This window comes from Carcharodon carcharias, chromosome 14 (assembly GCF_017639515.1).
Source record: "Carcharodon carcharias isolate sCarCar2 chromosome 14, sCarCar2.pri, whole genome shotgun sequence".
In the NCBI taxonomy this organism is placed as follows: Eukaryota; Metazoa; Chordata; class Chondrichthyes; order Lamniformes; family Lamnidae; genus Carcharodon; species Carcharodon carcharias.
In genome coordinates, this window is record NC_054480.1 from 22016528 (window position 1) to 22038900 (window position 22373).

The window sequence follows — 22373 nt, forward strand, 5'->3', positions numbered from 1 at the left end:
TAAGGGGTGTGAACGCCTCCTCGTACAAAGCAACCAGGTAACTTCCCCCTCCCCGATGTGTCGCAGTGTCTGCAGCTCGGCCTCCAGCTCAATGACTTTGAGCTGAAGCTCCTTGAGCCGCAAACACTTACTGCAGACCTGTTTGCTCTTGATCACAAGGGTACCATTTCCTACATGACACATTACCTGATTTAATTAACTATTTAATTATTTTATTCAATTAATTATTTTCATTTTTTACATATTTTATTAACCTCGCCACCAGTTTGTATACTATATTTAAAACTTTAGGAATCTAACAGACTTTAACCACTTACCAGATACTCTCCAAACAGCTAGGTTCTTCCCTTGCAATAGATTAAGAAGCAATTCCTACAGGGTGAAAAAGTTAGAAAAGGCAAAAGAGCACCTTCTTCGCCTTGTCATCTAACTCCCTCAACTCACCAAACTCCCAGCACTCCATTGAGGTCACACTCCAGTGTTAGGTCACACTGAAATGCCTGTATTTATATGTTCTGGAACTAAAGAGACTAGCTAAGTCCCAGGTACAGAAAAAAACAGTTCAAGCTAGTTTCCTTGATTAACTACAGCTGTTCCCCAGTGGACAGCTTCTATCTCCCTGCTTAGACTCCTGGATGAGATTTAGAATTTAAATAGCACTTTCAGTTAAGTGTTAAATACAAACAATATTTGATTTTTAAAAAGTGGTTTAAAATTCCCTAAACTCACAAACTCCCAGCACTCCACTGACGTCGCACTCCAGTCAAAAGAAATCAAAACTCTGTGTATCAAAACTTTATTCTTTTTTGCTATTTTTAAAGTGGACTTCTGCTGAACCACAAGATGGCTGCTATAGGTCACATGACTCACAAGATTGACCATCTGTTCTGGAAACTTCGAACTGAGATTACAAGAGCAAAAGGGTTCCACTCTCATCCTTGTGGAACCTCACCCTCATTGTAAGGCCACATTATAATCATGAAGCTAGACAACTAACAAACAAACTGACTCTCCCAGCCAGGTCGATAACAAAGACAGAGACGTCAAAACTCATTGTACCTGAAGAATTGTTAACACCACCATTTCTCTTCTAAGGAAACAATGGATGTTGGCCAGAAGCACAGAAACTGCTTACAAGGCTGCAATTAACCTATTAATGGACTGCATCACATAATCTAGCTTCTAGCCTTTTAGGTAATTTTAATATTACATTTCTAGCCTCATAGCTCAAACTGTTGATGTGACGCCAACCGGAAAGAACTCCAGCAACTCTCGGCTGACCAAGCAACTGGTCAGCATTTCTGAACTCCTTGAAGCCTGTTTGATTTGAAAAGTCTCTGATCATTGCCTGCCAAATGGTCTCAACACAGGAGCCCAATCGTGCTGCAGTAACATTTGTTTCAAGGATTTTCATGTTGTTGTCTCCAACCAGGAACTCATCTGGACTGAACTCTGCCACAAAGGAAACATCCTCTGGTCTTTGAATTCTAGGACTTTGGGAATCACGTGAACTAATATCCATTTCTGTGGTTCTTTTAATGTTGTTGCCCATAGTTGTAAATCTTCCTCTTTTCTACCCCTCTTACTACATATGTGTTTAAGTGTGCGTGTGGTTGAGGTTGTGAACACTGCCTCCTGTGTTTGAATGTAAATAAACGAACCTTCTGAGTTAATCATAATGCAAGTTTGCTGTGAGTTATTTATAAATTGGACCACATAAACCGAGGGATTGGGGAAACATGCCACAGCCTACTTCAAAAATAATTCAAAAACACTTTTGCTTACAGACAGACAGGGAGTGAATAAAGAAGTTCAGTTTCTCTCTCGCCTGTCCGTAACAATCCAATCTATAGAATGAATTCAGAAAATCATGGGCAATCAATTCAACAATATTGGTTGGCCGCAAATTGTATGGGCAGACTTTTACTCGCACCACCCCCACACCACCCCCCCGCCCCCCCACTCCCCCGAGGTGGCGGGCTAGGGGGTGGAGGCCATTAAAATGCTGGGGAGCCATGGGAAAGCTTCCCAGTAATGGAATGACAGTGGCTTGGCTCCCCACTAGGCAATTTTGACAATTAAAGACCCAAATAAGGGCAATCTTCCTGAGCATCTGACATTTTGCCAGCAGTGGAGTTGCCAGCCCGCCATGTGGGTGAGGTCATCAGCTGCAAGAAAATGGCCTCCCTGTGGCTTTCTGAAGTGGCCATTGGTGCTGGAGGCTCCATGGCCCAAGGAAGGAGCCACCAGTGACAAAGGCCACCCCCGCAGCCCTGACGCTGCTACTGGAGGGGTTTTCCCTCCAACTGCCAGAACCTGCCTACCGGGAGAAAACAACTTCTGCCATTCTTGTTGTGCCCTCATGTTTCTGGTGCTGCCTCAGAAGTGACCACCTTTTACGTAGGCACTGCCAAGGCTGCAGAGCGTCCGGCCCTCTGATTGGCAGTATGGAAGGCCCACCCACTTTCCTTAATCAGCCACATTCCTCATCTTCGATTGCCTACTCCTGACAATGTTGTGGGGGTAAGTCCTGTCTCTTGCCCAAGCCCGAGGAGACTGCCCAACCTTGGGACTCCTCACTATCTTCACTCCGGGAAGATCATGCCCTATATGGTCGTTGTGTGCAAGGAAACACTTGTGGAAAAGGCTCTGCATTATTTACCTTTGTTTCTTTATAAAATAATTCGGCTAAAATAACCAACTGTTAAGTTCTTTCAAACTACCATTCCAACCTCCCTTTTCTCTGCAAAGTCCCTGAACTTGCTATGGACTTCCAAATTCATGCCCAATTTTCTCAGAAGTCTGCATCTGAATCCCACCAATTAGGTTTCCGCCCAGCCATAGTACCCGAACAGCTCTAATCAAAGTCACAAATATCATCCTATATGATTTGATAAGGGTAAACTGTCCCACTCTTCCTTCTTGAACTGCTTGCCGACTCTTTGACAACATTGATCACATCATCATCCTCCATATCCTCTTCAATGTCGTTCAGCTGAGTGAGACTGCTCTCACCTGGTTCAATTTTTAGCTATCTAATCGTAGCCACAGAATCACTTGCAATGGCTTCTCTTCCTGCTCCACACTGTTTAACTCTGGTGTCTCCCAAAGATCAATCTTCTGTTCCCTCCTATTTCTAATCACCGGCATCATCAGAAAGTACAATGTTAGTTGTCATACATACTCTGGCAACACCCAGCTCTACCTCAACACCACCTTGCTCGACTCCTTCACAGTTGCTAGATTATAAGACTGCTTATCTGACGCTCAGTACTGAATGAGCAGAGGTTTTCTCCAATTAAACATTGGGAAAACTGAAGCACTTGCTTTTGATCCTTACTACAAACTCAATTCTCTTGCTACTGATTCCATCCCACTCCCTCTCAACAGTCTGAGACTAAACCAGTTTGTATCCTTGGTGTCATATTTGACCCTGAGATGAACTTCCAACTAAATATTCACGGCATCAGTAATATTGCCTTCCTCCATCTCCATACCATTGCACAAGTTCACTCCTGTCTCAGTTCATCTACAGAAGCCCTCATTCTTGCCTTTGGTGCCTTTTTAAACTTCACTATTCCAATTTCCAATGCACTCCTAGCTAGATTCCTGCATTCTAGTCCCTGTATGCATGAAGTAATCCAAAACTCTGCTGCCCGTCTTAACTCGCACCAAGTTTTGTTCATTTATCACACCTGTGATCGTTGATCTACACTGGCTCCCAATCAAGCAACATCTTGATTTCAAAATTTTCATCCTTCCATGGTTTCACATCTCTTAACTCTAATCTCCTCCAGCCCCACAATTCCTTGAGATACCTGCACTCATGTCATTCTGGCCTCTTGAACATCCCCAGTTTTAATTGCTCCACTACTGGTGGCTGCCCCTTCAGTTGCCTAGCACCTAAACTCTGGAATTCCCTGCCTACCCACCTCTGCTGATCCTACTCGCTTTCCTTCTTTGACACACTCCTTAAAATCGACTTCTTTGACTAAGCTTTTGGTCAACTGACCTAATAGCTTCTCCCCTGGCTTGGTGTCATGTTTTGTTTTATAATGCTTCTGTGAAGTACATTGGGGTGTTTTATTACAATAAGGATGCTATATAAATATACATGATTGCTGTTGTAAGATGGGGCGCTTGGGGAACATTTTCTCTTCTAATATTTAAGAACAACAAGTCTGTTTATCCTTGTGTTTGCGATTTTGTTATAAATAGTGAGTAATTCATCCTGTCCTTGTGCACAATAATTCTGGAAGAAGCATTGCCTTTCCACAGCTACAGAAGAGTGTGTGACTAAAGTTCAGTCTTGGAAAACACTAGCGGATTGTAGGATGAAAGTCAACGTTGAGAAATTTCTAATCTATCTTCCTCACTGTATTTTTAAAAAAATTGCTATTTTGCTTTTTTACTCATCTGTTTGCAAGCCCACTCCAGAGACTTGAGCATGTAATCCAGGCTGATGTAATCCAGTGCAGTACTGAGAGAGTGCTGCTCTGTTGAAGATGCTCTTTTTTGGATCAGGTGTTAGATCTTATCTCCTCTGATGAATATATAAGATCACATGGCATTATTCAAAGAAGAACAGGGAGGTCTCCTAATGCCCTGACCAATATTTACACCATTTTAAAAAATAATCAACGATTGTTATATCTCATTGTTGTTTCTGGGGCTTGCTGCGCTCAAATTGGCTGCCATGTCTGCCTGCATAACAACAATGACCACACTTCCAAAGCTCTTTATTGGCTGCAAAATGTCTTGAGAAGCCTTACAGATTAAATGTAAGTCCTTCTTTCCTCTTCTCTCTTTCAGTTGTCCTTACATCTTTCATTTTTTTCTCATTTATTTTCTCCCTCCGCACTTCCCCTCCCCACTCTTCTAACAAAATCAGTGGGTGAACTCCATTTCATTCAGAGGGGCAAAAAAGACTTGAATTGATATAGAACTTTTCACAACCTCAGGACATCCCAAAGTGCTTTATAGCCAATGGGGTATATTTGAAGTGTAGAGGCTGTTGTAATGTCGAAAAGATGGGGCAATTGATGCGACCTGAAGTGCCGTAGCTGGCACCAGAGCTCCAAATTACCAGCTAATGTGGGCAAGGGGCATCCACCACAATAGGAATTTCTGCACCAACTGTGTCCAAGGCTTATCAAGACCTCAAATACTATTCTAATTAGAGCACTTCTCCATGATGTGGCCGGAATGCATTAATAATGTAAAAGGATACTGAAGGGGATACTTGTATCAGTAGTATCAGTGATGCCCACTTTCCTATGCTTCAGGACTGGACCCTGGTGCATGGACAACATGAAACAACACAACACAGGCCTGTGCTCTGCTCAAGAAACTTACTTTTCCACATGGTCCAGATGAACATAAAAACTTTATAGCAAGTTGGCTAAAACACAAGAACTCATGGTCAAACGTTAATGCAATTTTAAAGGGGAATCTCTGTGCACCTGATTTTTCTATTTTACATACATCTGGTGAATGAAGGCTAATAATCCTGGATGCTCTACATTTTATTATTAAGATCACTTGCAAAAATGGTTCACTCTAAATTCCAAACATTCAATTTTATACTTAGAAGTTATTAAACCTGTGGAACAACAGAACCTTAATTTGTAATGGTTTCACCTAAACAGATAGTGTTTTGGTCAACTGACTTTATATTACCCTGATCCTCAAGGGGTTAATTAAAACCTCTGTATACCACATAAAAGGGGGCCCATACCTTTAATTTGACAAATAAATACACACACAGCATTCTTTATCCTCTGAGGCATAGGGAGTTTATAATAAAGGTCCTACCTTTCCATATCGGGTAGCATATGTCCCTGTGAGTAACGAATGGAAAATAATGATGGTTTCATCCAAATCCCACACAAAAACCCGCTGTGAAGGAAAGAACCAAAGAAGAGGTTAGTTCAAAGTTACTGCCAGAGCCAGTCTACAATATCATTATTCTATGAATGGGGGTTCATACATATTTCATAGGCTGGGTGCTGAATCAGAATCTGGCATGAATGCGGTCAATCAATCACTTGCAGCCGGTGACTGCATCGGGTGACGCTCAGTCACAATTAGCAATGCACCTCAGCAGTGACAGTCTGTTTAATCACCAAGAGGGGAAGCTGAATTAGAACAAGGATCAATATCTGATGATTTTGTAAATAGGATTGAAGAAAATATTTCCCTGAAATATTCAATGATATTATAAATCCACCTTCACAATAAATGTGTCGCGACTGTTCAAGTGTCAAATAAACAAAAGCCCCTGTTTTTCCGTTTTCATGGAAAATGGATGGAATCTCAGAATAATGTCCCCAAAACACTGGTAAAATCCTGGAAAATCCCATAGTCACATGCAATAAAAAAGGAATTTGAGTCATTCAGTCACCATGAACCAGTAGCTCTAATTGTAAGCAGACAGAAACCTGGAATTCAATCCCCAAAATGCTGGTTAAAAAAAATCACAGAATCCTTTGGAATAAAAGCAGAATTTGACTTATTTCATTTACCGGAAAACATTGTCTTGGAAATGAGCTACAACAGAGACACACAATGGAAGTGTGAAATATCTAATGGGACTGAATGGACGAAGCAGCTTATAAATCCATGTTTTGTGTAACATAACCAACAATTCCAGATCTGTTCAAGGCAAGCTCATACACAGAACAAGACCGCCAATCCTGGTCCTAACTTAGTCAGCAATAATTGAGAAGAACTGGCTTTCCCCACTAAAAGAAATACTTTCATTTATATAGTACCTCATCATGCCTCAGAAATGGTAAATTACTTTATGGGGCGAAGCTTTGGCTTGGCGAGGTGTAAAATGACGCGGGGTGACATCAGGTGTGCGCCCCGAGGTCACTGCTCGTCATTTAGATTTCCAGTTCGGCGGGCACGCAGCCGACTTGGCTGTGCGCCTGCCGAACTGTCAAAGGCCTATTAAGGCCATTTAACTAACAATTAAAATAATTAACGGAGCTGCCCGTCCAATCTTAAGGTTGGCGGGCAGGCGAAAAGCCCAGGCGGCCTTCGCATTTTTCATGGAACCTCATCCACGGGCGGGATGAGGTTTCATGAAGGATTTTAAGTTTTCTCAAAAAATTTTTATTTAAATTAATGCACGCGTTCCAGCTCATGTGACAGTTTCACATGAGGGGACATGTCATAAAATTTTTTTCAACGCTTGATTGAACAGTTAAAACTTAAAGCTAATCTCCCTGACGCGTCTCTGTGCCTGAGGGAGATTTCTGCGCTCTTCTGTGCGCATGCGCGAAAGAACGCACCCCCGAGTCAGGGAAACCCCCCCCTACTGCACAGGGAGCGTTCAGTGCTTCCGGGTGCACGTCACGCTGGGTGGGCCAATTAAGGCCTGCCCATGTAAAATGACGGTGCGGGCCCAATCGAGGGCGCTGATCAGGTACACGCCTGCCCGCTCCCCTGACGGGGGGGGTGGGGGGCAATCGCGATTGTTATATAGACAAGCACAGCAGCCATTTTCTACACAGCAGGATCCCAAAAAACACACAGCGACACATAATTTAAGCATTATTGGTGGTGTTAGTTAACAGAAGAATGTTGGCACTGGGAAAACGCCCCATTCTTGTTCAAAATAATGCCATATGGGGTAAATTTGGCTTACACAATACTGTAAGATGGGTGCTATTGATTCAGGTGTGTGGTATACATCTGTACTGGATTCACTGAAAATGATAAGAGGGAGCGATGTATAAGGGATGGCTGAATTAATATCACCCATTTTACAGCATAATCCAAAGTCAATATTATCCTCCTAGGATCTTTAGTGGCCACCCCTAGTCAGGCAGGTGAGTTTAATGCTTGTACCAAAGAATAGTGTCTCCAACAGTGTAGCACTCGCTCCATGCTGCACTAGAACATTGGCCAAGATTATCTGCTCACAATGCTGTAATGGTGCCTGAACCCACAGCTTTCTAACTCAAAGGTCAGAGTGCTACCATCTGAATCCAGTGCTGAAATGGAAGAGCCAAAGATGCAGAACAGGTCTGACTATCCAGTATTACAGGGATCAAGCTATAAGCAGAATATTTTAATAAACTTAAAATTATACTAATGAGGTTCTCCTTTACATTGCTGTGTTAGCCTGTTGCTGAGTAAAACATAACAACCTGGAAAGCCTTTGAGTGAATTTCAAAATAAAGTCACACAGGTAATTCTGAAGGAGCTGAGTTGGGCTACTTTCATCTTTAAGGAATACATCTGGTGCTTTCTTTCCAGATTTATATCTAAAGCCCAATACAAAACTCCATAAAATCACACTACACAGAGCTTACTGCAAACTTCACCCAGACGACAAAACAAACATTTGGTGGCAGTCTCACTGATCAGATATTTTGCTAGAAATTATATAGATACTAACTATACTAATATTGAAGGAACATGTTGCAGAAATGCATTAAGGAACAATGTCATGCTCACTTTAAAGAACAGGTCATATAGATGATATCTCAGGGGAGACAGTTTAAAAATTAGGGGTCTCCTGTTTAAGACTGGGATAAGGAGAATTTTTTTCTCTCAGAGAAAAGCTGGTCTGTGGAACTCTCTTCCCCAGAGAGCAGTGGAGGCTGGGTTACTGAATACATTCAAGGCTGAGTTAGACTTTGATCAGCAAGGGAGTCAAGGGTTATGAGGTGCAGACAGGAAAGTGGAGTTGAGGCCACAATCAGATCAACCATGATCTTATCGAATTGCGGAGCAGGCTCAAGGGGCCAAATGGTCTACTCCTGCTCCGAATCCACGTTCTTGTGTTCATGTGGACAGATTAAAAGGATAGGTGCTGGCCACACTGAAAGAAATATGCCACAATGGCACATTAAAGGTGCATGTCACAGGGGACTATTAAAGTGTGCGTCATGAAAAGGTTATGTAGTTGGGACATTTTAAAGGGACATCTCACAAGGTACATTAATAGTAAACATTAAAGAACATGTAACAGACAAAAACTTAAGTCAAATTAAACAAATGGCTTTCTTTTAAAAGTGATCCAGGTCTCACCACGTCAATGTGTACACAACACACAGAAGCAAGTGAGCACTATTTCACTGGATTATTTTTTTCAAATTATGCAGTTTCATACGGATATTCAATCCAATCAGAAACATGGCATCTTGATGCACTCTTTAACAGTTCCCTGTGACATGCCCCTTTAATGTGCCATTGTGGCATTTTTTTTCAGTGTGGCCATCATCTTGAGAAGATAACACAAATGCAGAATATGACTGCTTTCTCAGCACTGATTCAGTCAAGGGCGTGTGTGGAATAGAATTGTCATCCCAGGAATGTATAAAACAGGACTGCATATATCAGCTTCCCAAAGTTGAAAGATGCATTAGGCTTTTTTTCATATTAAAGTCCTTAGGTGCATGCGAACAAGGAGCAGGAGTAAGCCATTCAGCCCCTCGAGCCTGCTTCGCCATTTAGTAAGATCTTGGCTCATCTGATAGTAACCTGAAATCTGCATCTCACCTACCACCGATAACCTATCACCCCTTGCTTACCAAGGATCTATCCACTTCTGCCTTAAAAATATTCAAGGACTCTGCTTCCACCATCTTTTCAGGAAGATAGTTCCAAAGACTCATGACCCTCAGTGAAAACATTTTGCCTCATCACTGCTTTAAATGGGTGACCCCCTATTTTTAAACAGGGGCTGCACAGTAACAATAAAATACATTTGAGTTTTCGTAAGTCGCACATTTTACCTTCTCTGTTTAAATACTAAGTTAATGACTTGGATAAACATTGGCTTTGCATTTGATACTGACCACACAAAGTTACTTCATAAAAGTTGAAAAGTTTTGGACAGAATTTTCCTTTGACATGGGCTTTTACAGAGATTACTTGGCCTGTTTAAGTGGTTGGTAAATACAGAGAAAAAAACGAAAGCTGTACCATAATATTTGATTGATATCTCTGTAATGCTGCAACACTATGGGCAGAATATTATGTTTGGCATGTAGGCGTGCACCTGATACGCCCGAGCGTAAAATGACGTGCGATGACATCGGGCAAGCAGTCTCGCGATACTTCATTCGGTGGGCGTGCGCCGGAGTCAGCTGCAAGCCCGCCAACAATTGAAAGGCCTATTGAGGACAGTAAGAAGCTAATTAAATTCAAATTTACACTGCTTGCCCAACCTTTGTGGGGGGGTGGGGGGGGAAGGCGAAAAGGCCAAGCGGCCTTTACATTTTTTAGGAAACCTCATCTACGGGTGGGATGAGGTTTCCTAAAGCAAACAGACATCAAATAAAAATTTTATTTTTGAATTAAAAACATGTCCCAGCTCATGTGACAGAGTCACACGAGGGGGCATGTTTTATGACAATTTTATTTCCTTTATTATTTTCTTTAAACAGCGCTTCATCGGCCTGAGGCAGCTCGGTGCTCTAGGGAGACTGAAGCCTTCCTTCGTGCACATGTGTGAAGATTGCGGTAGGCCCACTTGCCCTCCTCCCCCTGCCTGCATGGGCAGCGCTGCTGCCCGCGTGGCATCGTGGTGCAGAGCCAATTGTGGGCGGTGGTCGGCTTCCCAACCACCCCTGCCCACCCTTGCCGAGCGCCCCCACCCAGGGCAAAATCCTGCCCTATAACGTAATCACAACATGCTAATGCAAGCATTGCAACTTTGTTACTACATACGTAATGGCAATTTTAGCACCATGCTCTGGGCTTTCCTCCTCCCCCTCACTGATTCATCATTTGATCTGGATGGGCCAGGGCAGACAGCAACACAGGGGCATATGCTGCTTTGCTCCACCATTTCCTGGGGGAAGGGAGCCTCAGCACCAACTGCTCTGTGGGCAGTGAATGATAGGCTTACGAAAATGAAGCAAACACAGTCGCAAACATTGTGCGTTCTTTGTGCACTGGAATCAGGGCCATATGTTAAGCTAAGGTATCTATCCCCCTTGAAAATGGGGGGCCCGTGGGTAAAAACTGAAGATGTGCTGGAGCAAGACCTTTCAGAGCACAGCAGCCCAGAGGCCTCATCAGTAAGGTGAAACATTCTTGGCCGGCAAAGAAAATTAAGAGATAGCTCGTCAGCCACCTCCTGCTCCTCCTTGATATATGAGTAGTGGTGGAGGGCGAAGGGTCACGAATGCTATACCACCATGAGAGAGCATATAAGGAGCATATAAGAGCAATAAGGAAGCTACAGGGACAAAATAACTTTCAGTTGGAAAAGCATGGGCATCAAGGATGTCAGCATGGATTTGTGAAATTAAATAGTGTTTGACAACTTGAGTAAGGATTAATTCCATGGAAGCCCATGTAATTAACTGGAAAGTGGCTGTTTGAACACAAAATTGGCACAGAGGCAAAGAGTGGTGGTTGCAGGATGTTGTTCAGACTAAGAAGTGCTTTCTCCAAAGGCTAGGTTGGGTCCATTACACTTTGAAATTTTTATAAACGGCCTAGAATTTTTAAAAAATTTGTTCTTGGGATGTGGACATTGCTGGCTAGGCTAGCATTTATTACCCATCCTTAATTGCACTTGTTCAGAGGGCATTTTTTTAAAGATTTCCTTCCCTAAAGGACATTAGTGAACCACATGGGCTTTTACAACAATGGTTTCACAATCATCTTTTATTCCAGAATTTTATCAAATTCAGCCCAGGGATTTGAACTCAAGTCCCCAGGGCATTACACTAGGTCTCTGAAACATCAGTCCAGTGACAATGCCACTATGCCACCACCTCTCCCCCATTACACTTGTGTGTAGGGAGCTGTATTCAAAGTATGAAACTTGGCAACATATTGATGAGGATAGTTATAGGCTTCAGGATTGCGTAGATGAGATGGTGAAATCGGCAGAAACATAGCAGATTTAGTTCAATGCAGAGAAGTGTGAAGTGATGCATTTTGGGAGGGCTAATATATACTATACATTACACAATTTTGATAAGTGTAAATGAGCCTCTGTCCATATACACAAATCCTTAAAGGTGGCAGTGCCAGTTGATAAAGTGAAAGTGGTTAAAAAAATGTGGAGCATTGTGGACAATTCTGGGCATCACACTTCAGGAAGAATGTAAAGGCCTTAGAGAGGGAACAGGGGAGGCTTACTAGGGTGTTACCTCGGATGAAGGACTTCAGTTAAGAGAGGTTGAAAAAATTAGGACTGTTCTCCTTCAAACAGAAAAGATTAAGAGGTGACCTCAAAGGTTTTTTCCAATGCTGAGAAGTTTTGATAGACTAAATAGAGAAAACTATATTCTCTCTGGTGAGTGGGTCAATAACTAGAAGTAATTGATTCAAAATCATTGAAAAAATCCTAGAGGCTGAGGAGAATTTTTTTTCACTCAGAGGTGTCGTGATCTGGAATGCTCTACCTGAAAAATCAGAAAAAGAATGTTAAAAAGGAGTTGGACAGCTATTTGAGGTTGAGGAACTTACCAAGTTACAGACAAAAAGCAGGAATGTGGAAGTTAACATGCCTGCTCTTTCAAAGATCCAGGACAGGCATAATGGACTGAATGGCTTCCTTCTGTGCTGTAAGTTTCCATAATGATGAGCTGTGGCAAGGACACAATGCCTGCTGCACCACTTGCCAGTGGAGCTGAGGGAACCCCGCCTGCTTCCATATGCTAAGGGCCTCAGGGTTGGGCTAATGCCTGTCATCAGAATGGCATCTCTGGGGACAGGTGGAAGTACCACAACACCAGGCCTTCCCCCCAATGATGGGGAGAAATGGATGAAAGGCTTAGGCTCATAACACTATAATCATGTAATATTGCAACTGTAATGGTAACCATCTCATATTGTAACTCTCTAACATTATGTTCATAATATTCAGTCACAATGTGTAATATTGTGAATGCAGTATTAATTGTCATGCTATAACCAGACTTCTGTGGTTCCCTGATACTGTAATACAAACCCTGTAATGTTGTAGTTGTGATATTGAAATACCAAGAATGCAATTGTGTATCACTGTAAGATTAAAACTAACACTGTAACTCCATAGCACTGTGGAAAGCATCAGCAAGATTCTGATAAATCTGATGATAAGCCAGTACCTCAATGTCAGTGTCTAGTAGAGGGGAAGGATCGTTGTTCCTTTTTGATCTTCCACGTAACTTTCCATCTGAACTTCTCCGCTGTCGATCTGAATCCAAATCTTTCACAGGGGTTCTGGCGCGATTGACTGTATTGTAATCTCCTGAAGCAAGCAAATGAAAACCATTCAGAACAATTTGAATGCTAACAGGGACTCTTCAAGTTTCACAGTGATTGCATTTTTCATATCTAAGTTTGTCACTTCTAAAAATATGAAAGCACAACTGGCCCAGTTACAGTATAAAGACGTGATGACAGCATTCTATCGCTACTGACATTATAAACTATAAAATGCACCAACACAACAATATAATGTAAAGAGCTGCAGAGCCTACTTTGCATTTGATAATGGTCAGACAGGATAAAATGTGGATAGTTCATGTGACAATGCTTTGTCTGCTGAAGAGCTAGGGAAACCTTACCTATTGGTTTTTTAGCTTTATACAGGGACTTTTATGATTTGCCCTCACCTCATTGATTATAATTATTTTCCACACTGATTCTGCTCCTGGGTATGGTCACTTCCCACAACAAGGCCGTTAATCCACTTGCATTGAGTGTAAACATTTTCCACATGGATTGTGTTGTCACACCGTAATGTGGTAATGATTGCCAGGCGATAAACTATACTGGAACTGGCTCACAGCTGAATCATGAGATTTCTATTCCATTTATAACATGCATTCCAAAGTATCTGAAGAAATATTTTCCCAGTTATTATCATGCTGACGTGCCATAGGGATCTTTGTATGTTGGCAAAGCAGAATATGCCCTTTACATATGGGCTCCCTTCTCACATTTCTTCACTTTACACCATAAGCATTTGCTAAGAAGGAAATTTATAAAGAATTCTACTCAAGACAGGCTCTGATATGTACCAGATTTTCACATTAAACCAGTCACCCCAAAGCAATTATTTAAGTTCATAAACAATGACATATTCTGTTCTGCTCCTATTTCTTAAACCGATAATATTTCAGTACATTAGAATCACCCAGATCTAATAATACTATGTGAAGTAAAAGTTTATTAAAGCTCATAATTTCTAATCATTTTTATCAAATAGGTTACAGTATTCTTATTAGATAAATCTAATTCAATATAGCATCAAAATTTAATTTGCAATTAAAAAGAGCTAAAGATCAAATATTAGTCATATTCTCAATATTTGTTTCTACCTTGCTGCAAGTTAAGATAACACATACCTGTGCTTTGTCATTACTTTTCAGTGTTCAGATATTATTTCAACTGCTATCTATCCTTTACCCACTTGTACCTTGCTGAGAATGGCATAATAATCCTGGTGAAATTAGGAGAGACACTTTACAATAGGGGAATTGAAAATTATTAGATTGACCTGGAGAAACTGAAAATTATGCACGTATTTTGAGGAGGTAAGAAGGAGAGTCGTTGAGAGTATTGCATTTGATTTAGTCTATGTGGATTTTAGCAAGGTTTTTGGTCAATTGATCACAAAAGGAAAAGCACGTGGGATACAAGGCAAAGTGACAAGTTGGTTCCAAAATTGGCTCAGAGGCAGGAAGCAAAGAGTAATGTTTGGTGAATGTTTTTGTGAGTGTTTCCAGTGGTGTTCCATTGGGATCAGTAGTCCCTTGCTTTTTGTGGCATATATCAATGATTTGGTCTTCAATTTAGTGGGTATGATTAAGAAGTTTGCAGACGATAAAAAAATTGGCCAGGTAGTTGATAATGAAGAAAGCTATAGACTACAGAATTATATCAATGGATTAGTCAGGTGGCTGAACAGGGGCAAATGAAGTTCAATCCGGAAAAGTGTGAGGTAATGCATTTGAGGAAAGCTAACAAGGCAACAGAATACACAATAAATGGTAGGGCACTGTGAAGTGTAGAGGAACAAAGACTTTGGAGTGCATGTCCACAGATCCCTGAAGGCGGCTGAACAGGTAGAAAAAGTGATCAGAAATTCATATGAATACTTCCCTTTATTAGCTGAGGCATAGCATATATGAGCAGGAAGGTTATGCTGGAACTGTGTAAAACACTAGTTACATCACAGTTGGAGTACTATATGCAGTTCTGATCACTGCGCTATACGAACGATACAAATGCCTAGAGAGAGTACAGAAGAGATTTACAAGAATGTTGCCCCGACTTGAGAATTTTAATTATAAAGAAAGATTAGATAGGATGGTGTTGTTTTTTTTGGAACAGGGGAGGCTGAGAGGAGACTTAATTAAACTGTTAGAGCAGATAGGAAGGCCCAATTTCCCTCGGTAGAGAAGTCCATAACCAGGAGGCATGAATCATACAGTAAGAGGTAGGAAGTTCAGAGGGGATTTGAGGGGATTTTCATCCAGAGGGTAGTGGAGATCTAGAACTCACTGCCTGCAAGGATTTTGGAGGCAAAACCCTCATGACATTTAAAAAGTATTCGAATATGCACTTGAAGTGTCATAAACTACAAGGTTACGGACCAAGAGTTGGAAAGAGGGATTAGGGTTGATGACTATTTGGTGGCCAGCATGTACATGATGGGCCAAATGGCCTCCTTCCATGCTGTAAATTTTTATGCTCCTATGAGCTTGGAGGAGCTGGGAATGGTTCAATAACCCGTATTTAAGGAGAGTTGACAGTGATGTAAGAGCAATGGTATTCCAAATGGCAGTTCCATTTTAAAAATCAGATGGCCAAATATAAAGGTTTTACTTCTAATGACATAATAGTATTGGTTGCATATTGCGGCATTGAGAACTGGATGTTCTGGTGCTTTTGTTCGTTTGGCTGATGACATTGCTGGGTGAAACCTTTTACCCCTCATTACTTAGCTTTTTTTTTACTTTTTCATGGGATGTTAAAATAGCTGGCAACATGAACATTTATTGCTTATTCCTAATTGCCCTTGAGGAGATGGTAATGAGCTGTTTAAACTTTATTCCTCCTTACAGCTAGTGCCTTCTCTCTCTCTCTCTCTCTCTCTATATATATATATACACACACACACACACGCACGTGAAAGGTACACAAATATGTCATTGTGAAACTTTTCAGGGACAAATCTGCGTTTGCTTCCTTGTAGCATTAATTTTGGATTTTGTTTTTCTCTTGATCCACAACTACTGGCCTTTGTTGCAGGACTGTTTGCATTGAAGTGATTTAGTCCAACGCTATGTCCAGTGCTGAAATTAAAATAGTAAATAAGAAACAATATCTTCTGGAACAGCTGAAAATTTATGCGCTGCCCTTACCTGACATTGACTCTGCACTTGTTTGATTGCTTATAGCAATCGGTGGCTCCGGGATCTGATAGGTCATTCCAGAAATGGCTGAAGGACTAATGCTATTTGCAGTTACATAAGGAGAGCTGTATGGAGAACTGTAATACTGTGGATATTGTCCCTGTGGGAAGCCTGGATATGCAGTATATTCCTTAGAAAACAGACAAGTGGCAATATATTAAATTATGCAATTGAAAAATCACTTCTGTACAATTAATGCCAGATCTGAATTCACAACCTCGGGGTTGTTAGCACAATACCATAGGATCTGCCATGGATCTGCTTTTAAGTCCATCTAGCCAGAAGAAACTAGGTGGGGCAGGGGTTAAATATATAGATAGGACCCCAAAGTCATTTTAATGGCTTGAGCAGAACATCCTCTGCAGAAGCTTTGCTCAGTAGAATAGGGTTACCAACCCTCCAGGGTAGTCCTGGGGGCTCCCTTTGTAGACTCTTTGTCTCCTCTTGACAACAGGAACTGATAATTAATCACCAAAATACTGATGGAGCAACCCAGGAGAAAAACTATGTTCTTTCAGCACTTTAGTTTATTAATTATAAGAATATTGGAATTGGGAAAGATAAGGCTGTTTGACCGAGTCAAGAATCATCTAACCAGGTGATGAAGAGTGCATTTGCATTCTAGTTGGTGAGGAGAGACATTGTAGGAACATAGGACTTAGGAGCAAGAGTAGGCCATTCGGCTCCTTGAGCCTGCTCTGACATTCAGGAAGGTCATGGCTGATTTGGTTGTGGTTTCAATTCCACTTTCCTGTCTGCCCTCACACTTGACTCCCTTGTCTATCAAAAATCTATTTAAGTCAGCCTTGAATAAATTCAGTGGCTCGGCCTACACTTCTTTCTGGGGAAGAGAATTCCACAGACTAATAACACTCTGAGGGAAATAATTTCTCCTCACTTCCATCTTAATTCTTAATCTGTGTCCCTAGTTCTAGTCTTCCCTACAAGAGGAAACATCCTCGCGGTACCAACCCTATCAAGTCCCCTCAGGATTTTATATGTTTCAACAAGATCATCTGTCATTCTTCTAAATTCCAATAGCTAGTGGCCCAATCTGTTCAAACTTTCTTCATAAACTCATCCCAGGAACGAGTTGAGTGAAATTCTCTAAACTGCTTCTAGCGCAATTATAACGTTTTTCAAACAAGGAGAACAAAACTGTACACAGAATAAGATGGAAATGAGGAGAATTTTTTTCCCTCAGAAGGTTGTCGTTAGTATTCCAGATGTGATCTCACCAAGGCCCTGTACAACTGCAGTGAAACTTCCCTGTTTTTATATTCCATTTTCCTTGCAATAAATGTCAACATTTCGTTTGCCTTCCTAATCACTTGCAGTACCTGCATCCTAATTTTTTGTGATTCATTTAATAAGACACCTAGATCCCTCTGTACCACCGAATTCTGCAATGTCTCTCCATTTAAACTGTTGTTCTTTTCCTGCCAAAGTGGACAAGTTCACGTTTTCCCACATTATATTCCAAATTTTTGCCCACTCACTAAACCTATTTATATCTCTTTGCAGATTCTCTACCTCCTCTTGACAACTTACTTTCCTACCTATCTTGGTGCCATCGACAAATTTAGCTACTATACATTTGGTCCACTCATCCATGTCATTGACATAGATTGCAAATAATTGAGGCTCCAGCACTGATTCCTGTGGCACTCCACTAGTTAGAGCTTGTCAACCTAATAAAGACCCATTTGTCCCTACTCTCTATAACCTGTTAGCTAACCAATCCTTTATCCATGCTAATATGCTACGCCCTACACCATGTGCTCTTATCTTGTCCATTAGCCTTTAATGGGCACTTTATCAAATGCCTTTTGGAAATCCAAGTACATCACATCTGCAGGTTCTCCTTTATCCATCTTACTTGTTATTTTCTCAAAGAACTTGAATAAATTAATTAAACACGCTTTCCCTTTCGCAAAGATCTGCCTGATCCCACTATGGTTTTCTAAGTATCCTGCTATAATCTCCTTAATAATAGGTTCTAGTAATTTCCCAATGACAGACATTAGGCTAACAGGCCTATAGTTTGTACTGTGAGAATGGTCATGGTGACCAACAGGAAGGAGCATGGGGGTGCGGCAATTACGGGGAGGAGATCATGTGATGTTATGTGCCATGATTCGAAATTCTGTAGCACATAACTACTACACCATTATGACAATAATTTCACTGATTGATTGGGGCAGACGGTGAATACCTGAGGCTTTTCCCACTCATTGTCATGCTCATTTCTTTAGCTGATTGGGAAAGAGGTTCCACACATAAGTTTCCCCCACCAGCTATGATGGGGCAGTTGAAAGAAGTAGATTTGCGGAACGGAATTGACTATGATAGTTATCAACACTGTTCTGATTCCACAACATGAAGTTTGGTTCTGCAACCAAGAAGATATTTCTCTAAATGTGATGTACAGAGATCATTACTCTGAAGTGCACTATTAAGATGATTTGAACTTTGTTTTCCATACCATTCATTTTCCAGGAATAATGTCCACTGTATAGTTCTTTGTGAAACATAATGCTATTCCTGGTGAGTTTCTCAAAGGGCAGGTAACATTTTTTTATTCATTCACGGAATATGGGAATTACTAGGAAGGCCCATCCCTAATTGGCCTTGAAATGGTGGTGGTGAGCTGTCTTCTTTGCAGTATGTTTGGTGTAGGCACTCCTAAACGTAGATAGGTTGTGAGTTCCAGGATTTTGGTGCAGTGACACTGAAGAAATGGCAGCAATACATTTTCAAGTCAGGATGGTGTGTGATTTGAAGGGGAACTTGGAGGTGTTGGTGTTCCCATGTGCTTGCTGCCCTTGTCTTTCCAGGTGTAGAGGTTGTAAATTGGGATATCTTTGGACGTTATTGCTGAAGTGCATCTTGTAGGTGATACATGCTGCAGCCGCAGTGCGCAGTGGTGGAGGGAGTGAATGCTTAAGATGGTGTGCCAATCTAGTGAGCTGCTTTATCCTGGATGGTGTCAAGCCTCTTGAGTGCTGCTGGAGTGGAGAGTATTCCATCAGACTCCTGACTTGTGGCTTGTACATGGTGGAAAAGATTTTGGGGAGTCAGGAGGTGACTTACTCTCCACAGAATGCCCAGCCTTTGACCTACTCTTGTAGCCACAGTATTGATTTGGCTGGTCCAGTTAAGGTTCTGGTCAAAAGTGATCCCCAGGATGTGGATGGTGAAGGATTCAATGATGGTAAAGCCATAGAATGTCAGAGGGAGGCAGAGACTTTGTGTTGTTGGAGATGGTCATTGCATAGTGCTAACATGAATGTTATATGCCATTTATCAGCCCAAGCCTGAAAATTGTCCAGGACTTGCTGCATGAAACTTTGTTTTATGTGTCCTAATATTTTCAAATACTAGCTCAGATAGTGTAAACACAATAATGTCAGTCTCTAAGGGACTGCCTACAAGTATCTCAAACGATCTGCAGGTAAAGAATCGAATGAATTATACCTGTTGTGCATTGTTAAAGCCGGTAGAACTGGTGATTGTATTATTTCCCTGATAAATCCCTGATGTTGCTGTCAGACCACTACCTGCGAAAGGAGAAAAGATCCAGTTATATTCACAAAGAATAAGCACATATCGGCACACATACCGTGGCTGCAAGTCTGCCCTATTTTCAGAATGCTCATGTATTTTGTACACATATCATAATGACCCTATTCTTAACCCCCCTATAAACCATCTGTTCTCATTGATTTAAACAACTGCTGGTTTAAACAATCCAATTTTCATGAAGGAATATGTGCAGTGAATGCCAAGAGATACAAAGAAACATTTACAGATGGACATAACTAGAGACAGACAGATTTATGAATGGAGACAGTTACAGATGGATAGGTTTGCACGTTGATAGATTTACAGATGGACAGACTTATAAATGAACAGGTGGAAAGGTTTATAGATTGGCATTGGACAGATTTAAATAATGACAGGTGAAGTATACCAGACAGACAAATGGACAAATTTGCATTTGGAAGACCTCTAGATACATGGAAGGATAATGGGCTAGGGTGGAAATGAAAGATGGATAGATTCACAGGTGGATAAACAGATTCCTACACTGATAAATTTATAGTTGGATCAATTTAAAGATTGACAGATGAAGATTTTGGCATTTTGATCACTTTAAAGTTGAATACATAGAGCAAAATCATGCTGGATAATTTTAGCAAACCCTTTTATTTTAATGCATCTTTTAAAATAGCAAAGAACTCTCATCCAAATACATTAAGTTCTCATTTGCTAATAGTAATGTTTTTTATCTCAAGGCTTACAGATGGACTGGGTAGATTTATTGATTGACAGGGATATTTATGGATAAATAAACAAATTAAGATGTAAACTAGCAGATATATAGAAGGACATAAAGTAGATAGGACAGATGGTAAGCTGATAGGCAGATTTATAGTCAATCTCAGAGTAAGGGCATTTACAATGCCCATGATGACTTTCTGGCAATTTTAGATGGAAGCATATGTCTATTAATGATGGGCAACGATAGAATTAGTTTGCACTCAGCTCTGGTGGCCCCTACAGTTCGGTAGTCTGCCGATACTCACTGTCAAGGCTCACTCATGGACAAATGTCACCTGCGTGATTTCAGTTGAGTCAGAATCCACAGCATTTTGGAAGAGAGTGTTTCAGAACGCTACTACCCTTTGTGCAAAAAAGTGCCTTCTGATTCCGCTTCCAAATAGCCTAGCTCTAACTTTAAGATTGTCCTTCTTTGTTCATGGATTCTTGGACCAAGGGAAATGTTTTCCCTACCCTAATGAATCTCTTTGTCACTTTAAACACCTCCGAGCCTTCTAAACACAAAGAAATACAAGTCAACTTTTTAAAATTGTTTCCCAGATTTTGACCCTTTAAAAATCATTCTGGTGAATTTGTACTAAACACCTTCTAGGACCATTATATCTTTCCTGTAGTTCATTGCTCAAAACTAAATGTAGTATTCCAGATGGGACCTGACCAAGGTTCCGTGCAACTGAAGCATTACTTCCTCACTTTTAAATTCTAATTGCCTTGAAAGCAAAGCCAACATGCCATTAACTCCTTTGATTATTTTTTGTTCCTTTGCAAACTGACTAATGAATAGATTCATGCAAAGGTATTGATAAACTGACAAACATCGAGAAACAGAAGGGCAAGTCTAGCAAAGGCAGAAAAGATCTGATATATGTGTAGGTGCAATTACTTGTGGGCAGATACAGAAGAGACAGAATTTTATATATGAATTCATGAGTTGAAAGATTGACATGTTCATAGAATGAAAGGTTTATTGAGAGAGATGGGAGACAAGTGGTCAGACAGATGAGTGGGCTTACAATATGTCAGAAATGTTAGGTTTTATCATAGAGGAAACAGTTATACAAGATTACACAAAGAGAGATGGACAGATGCCTCAATTGATAGATTAAGATTGGCAGATTTATATATTGTAAGGTTTTCAAATGGACAGATGGAAAACATATTAATTATATATTAGTAGCTAGATGGATTTGCTAATCCAGAGATTCTTGGCCTGACAGGTGGTAAGAATTATTGATTAATGGAAGCAGATTGACAGAAGGGGAGATTTACTGATTAACAGATGGTTACATTTAAAATTTAGACCGATTTCCAGATGAATATATTTATATATTGACAGACTGATGAATAGTTAAACACTTGAGTAGTTTGTAGATCGATAGATTATAGGTTGAAGGCGCTACTGATGTGGAGATTTGTAATTTGAAATGCCTATAGATGGATAAATAAACAGAGGAATTTATGGATTAGCAGTTGGGTAAATTTTATAGCTAATTATATTTGTTTAAAATGCGGGAATGTTGATAGACATACCGAGTGATCCATTTATGAATTTAAAGCTGGCAGGGTTATTGATAGACATATCTTTAGTGTTCATAGCCAGCGGGAGCAGTTCCAGATTTAGGTTTAAGCTAATTAAGCTAC

The 22373-nt window shown here is 40.8% G+C and overlaps 1 protein-coding gene across 4 annotated transcripts in view; it reads right to left on the reverse strand.

The window, feature by feature from the left end:
* LOC121287415 (eyes absent homolog 2-like) overlaps positions 1 to 22373 on the reverse strand; it is a 262276-nt gene that overhangs the window by 87879 nt on the left and 152024 nt on the right. For all 4 annotated transcript variants that reach the window (XM_041205274.1, XM_041205273.1, XM_041205275.1 and 1 more), the window contains 4 exons: positions 19866 to 19948; positions 16338 to 16518; positions 13071 to 13213; positions 5815 to 5898 (listed from right to left, as the gene is read on the reverse strand). In XM_041205274.1, the coding sequence (XP_041061208.1) occupies positions 5815 to 5898; positions 13071 to 13213; positions 16338 to 16518; positions 19866 to 19948 (491 nt within the window). The remainder of the gene's footprint in view (positions 1 to 5814; positions 5899 to 13070; positions 13214 to 16337; positions 16519 to 19865; positions 19949 to 22373) is intronic.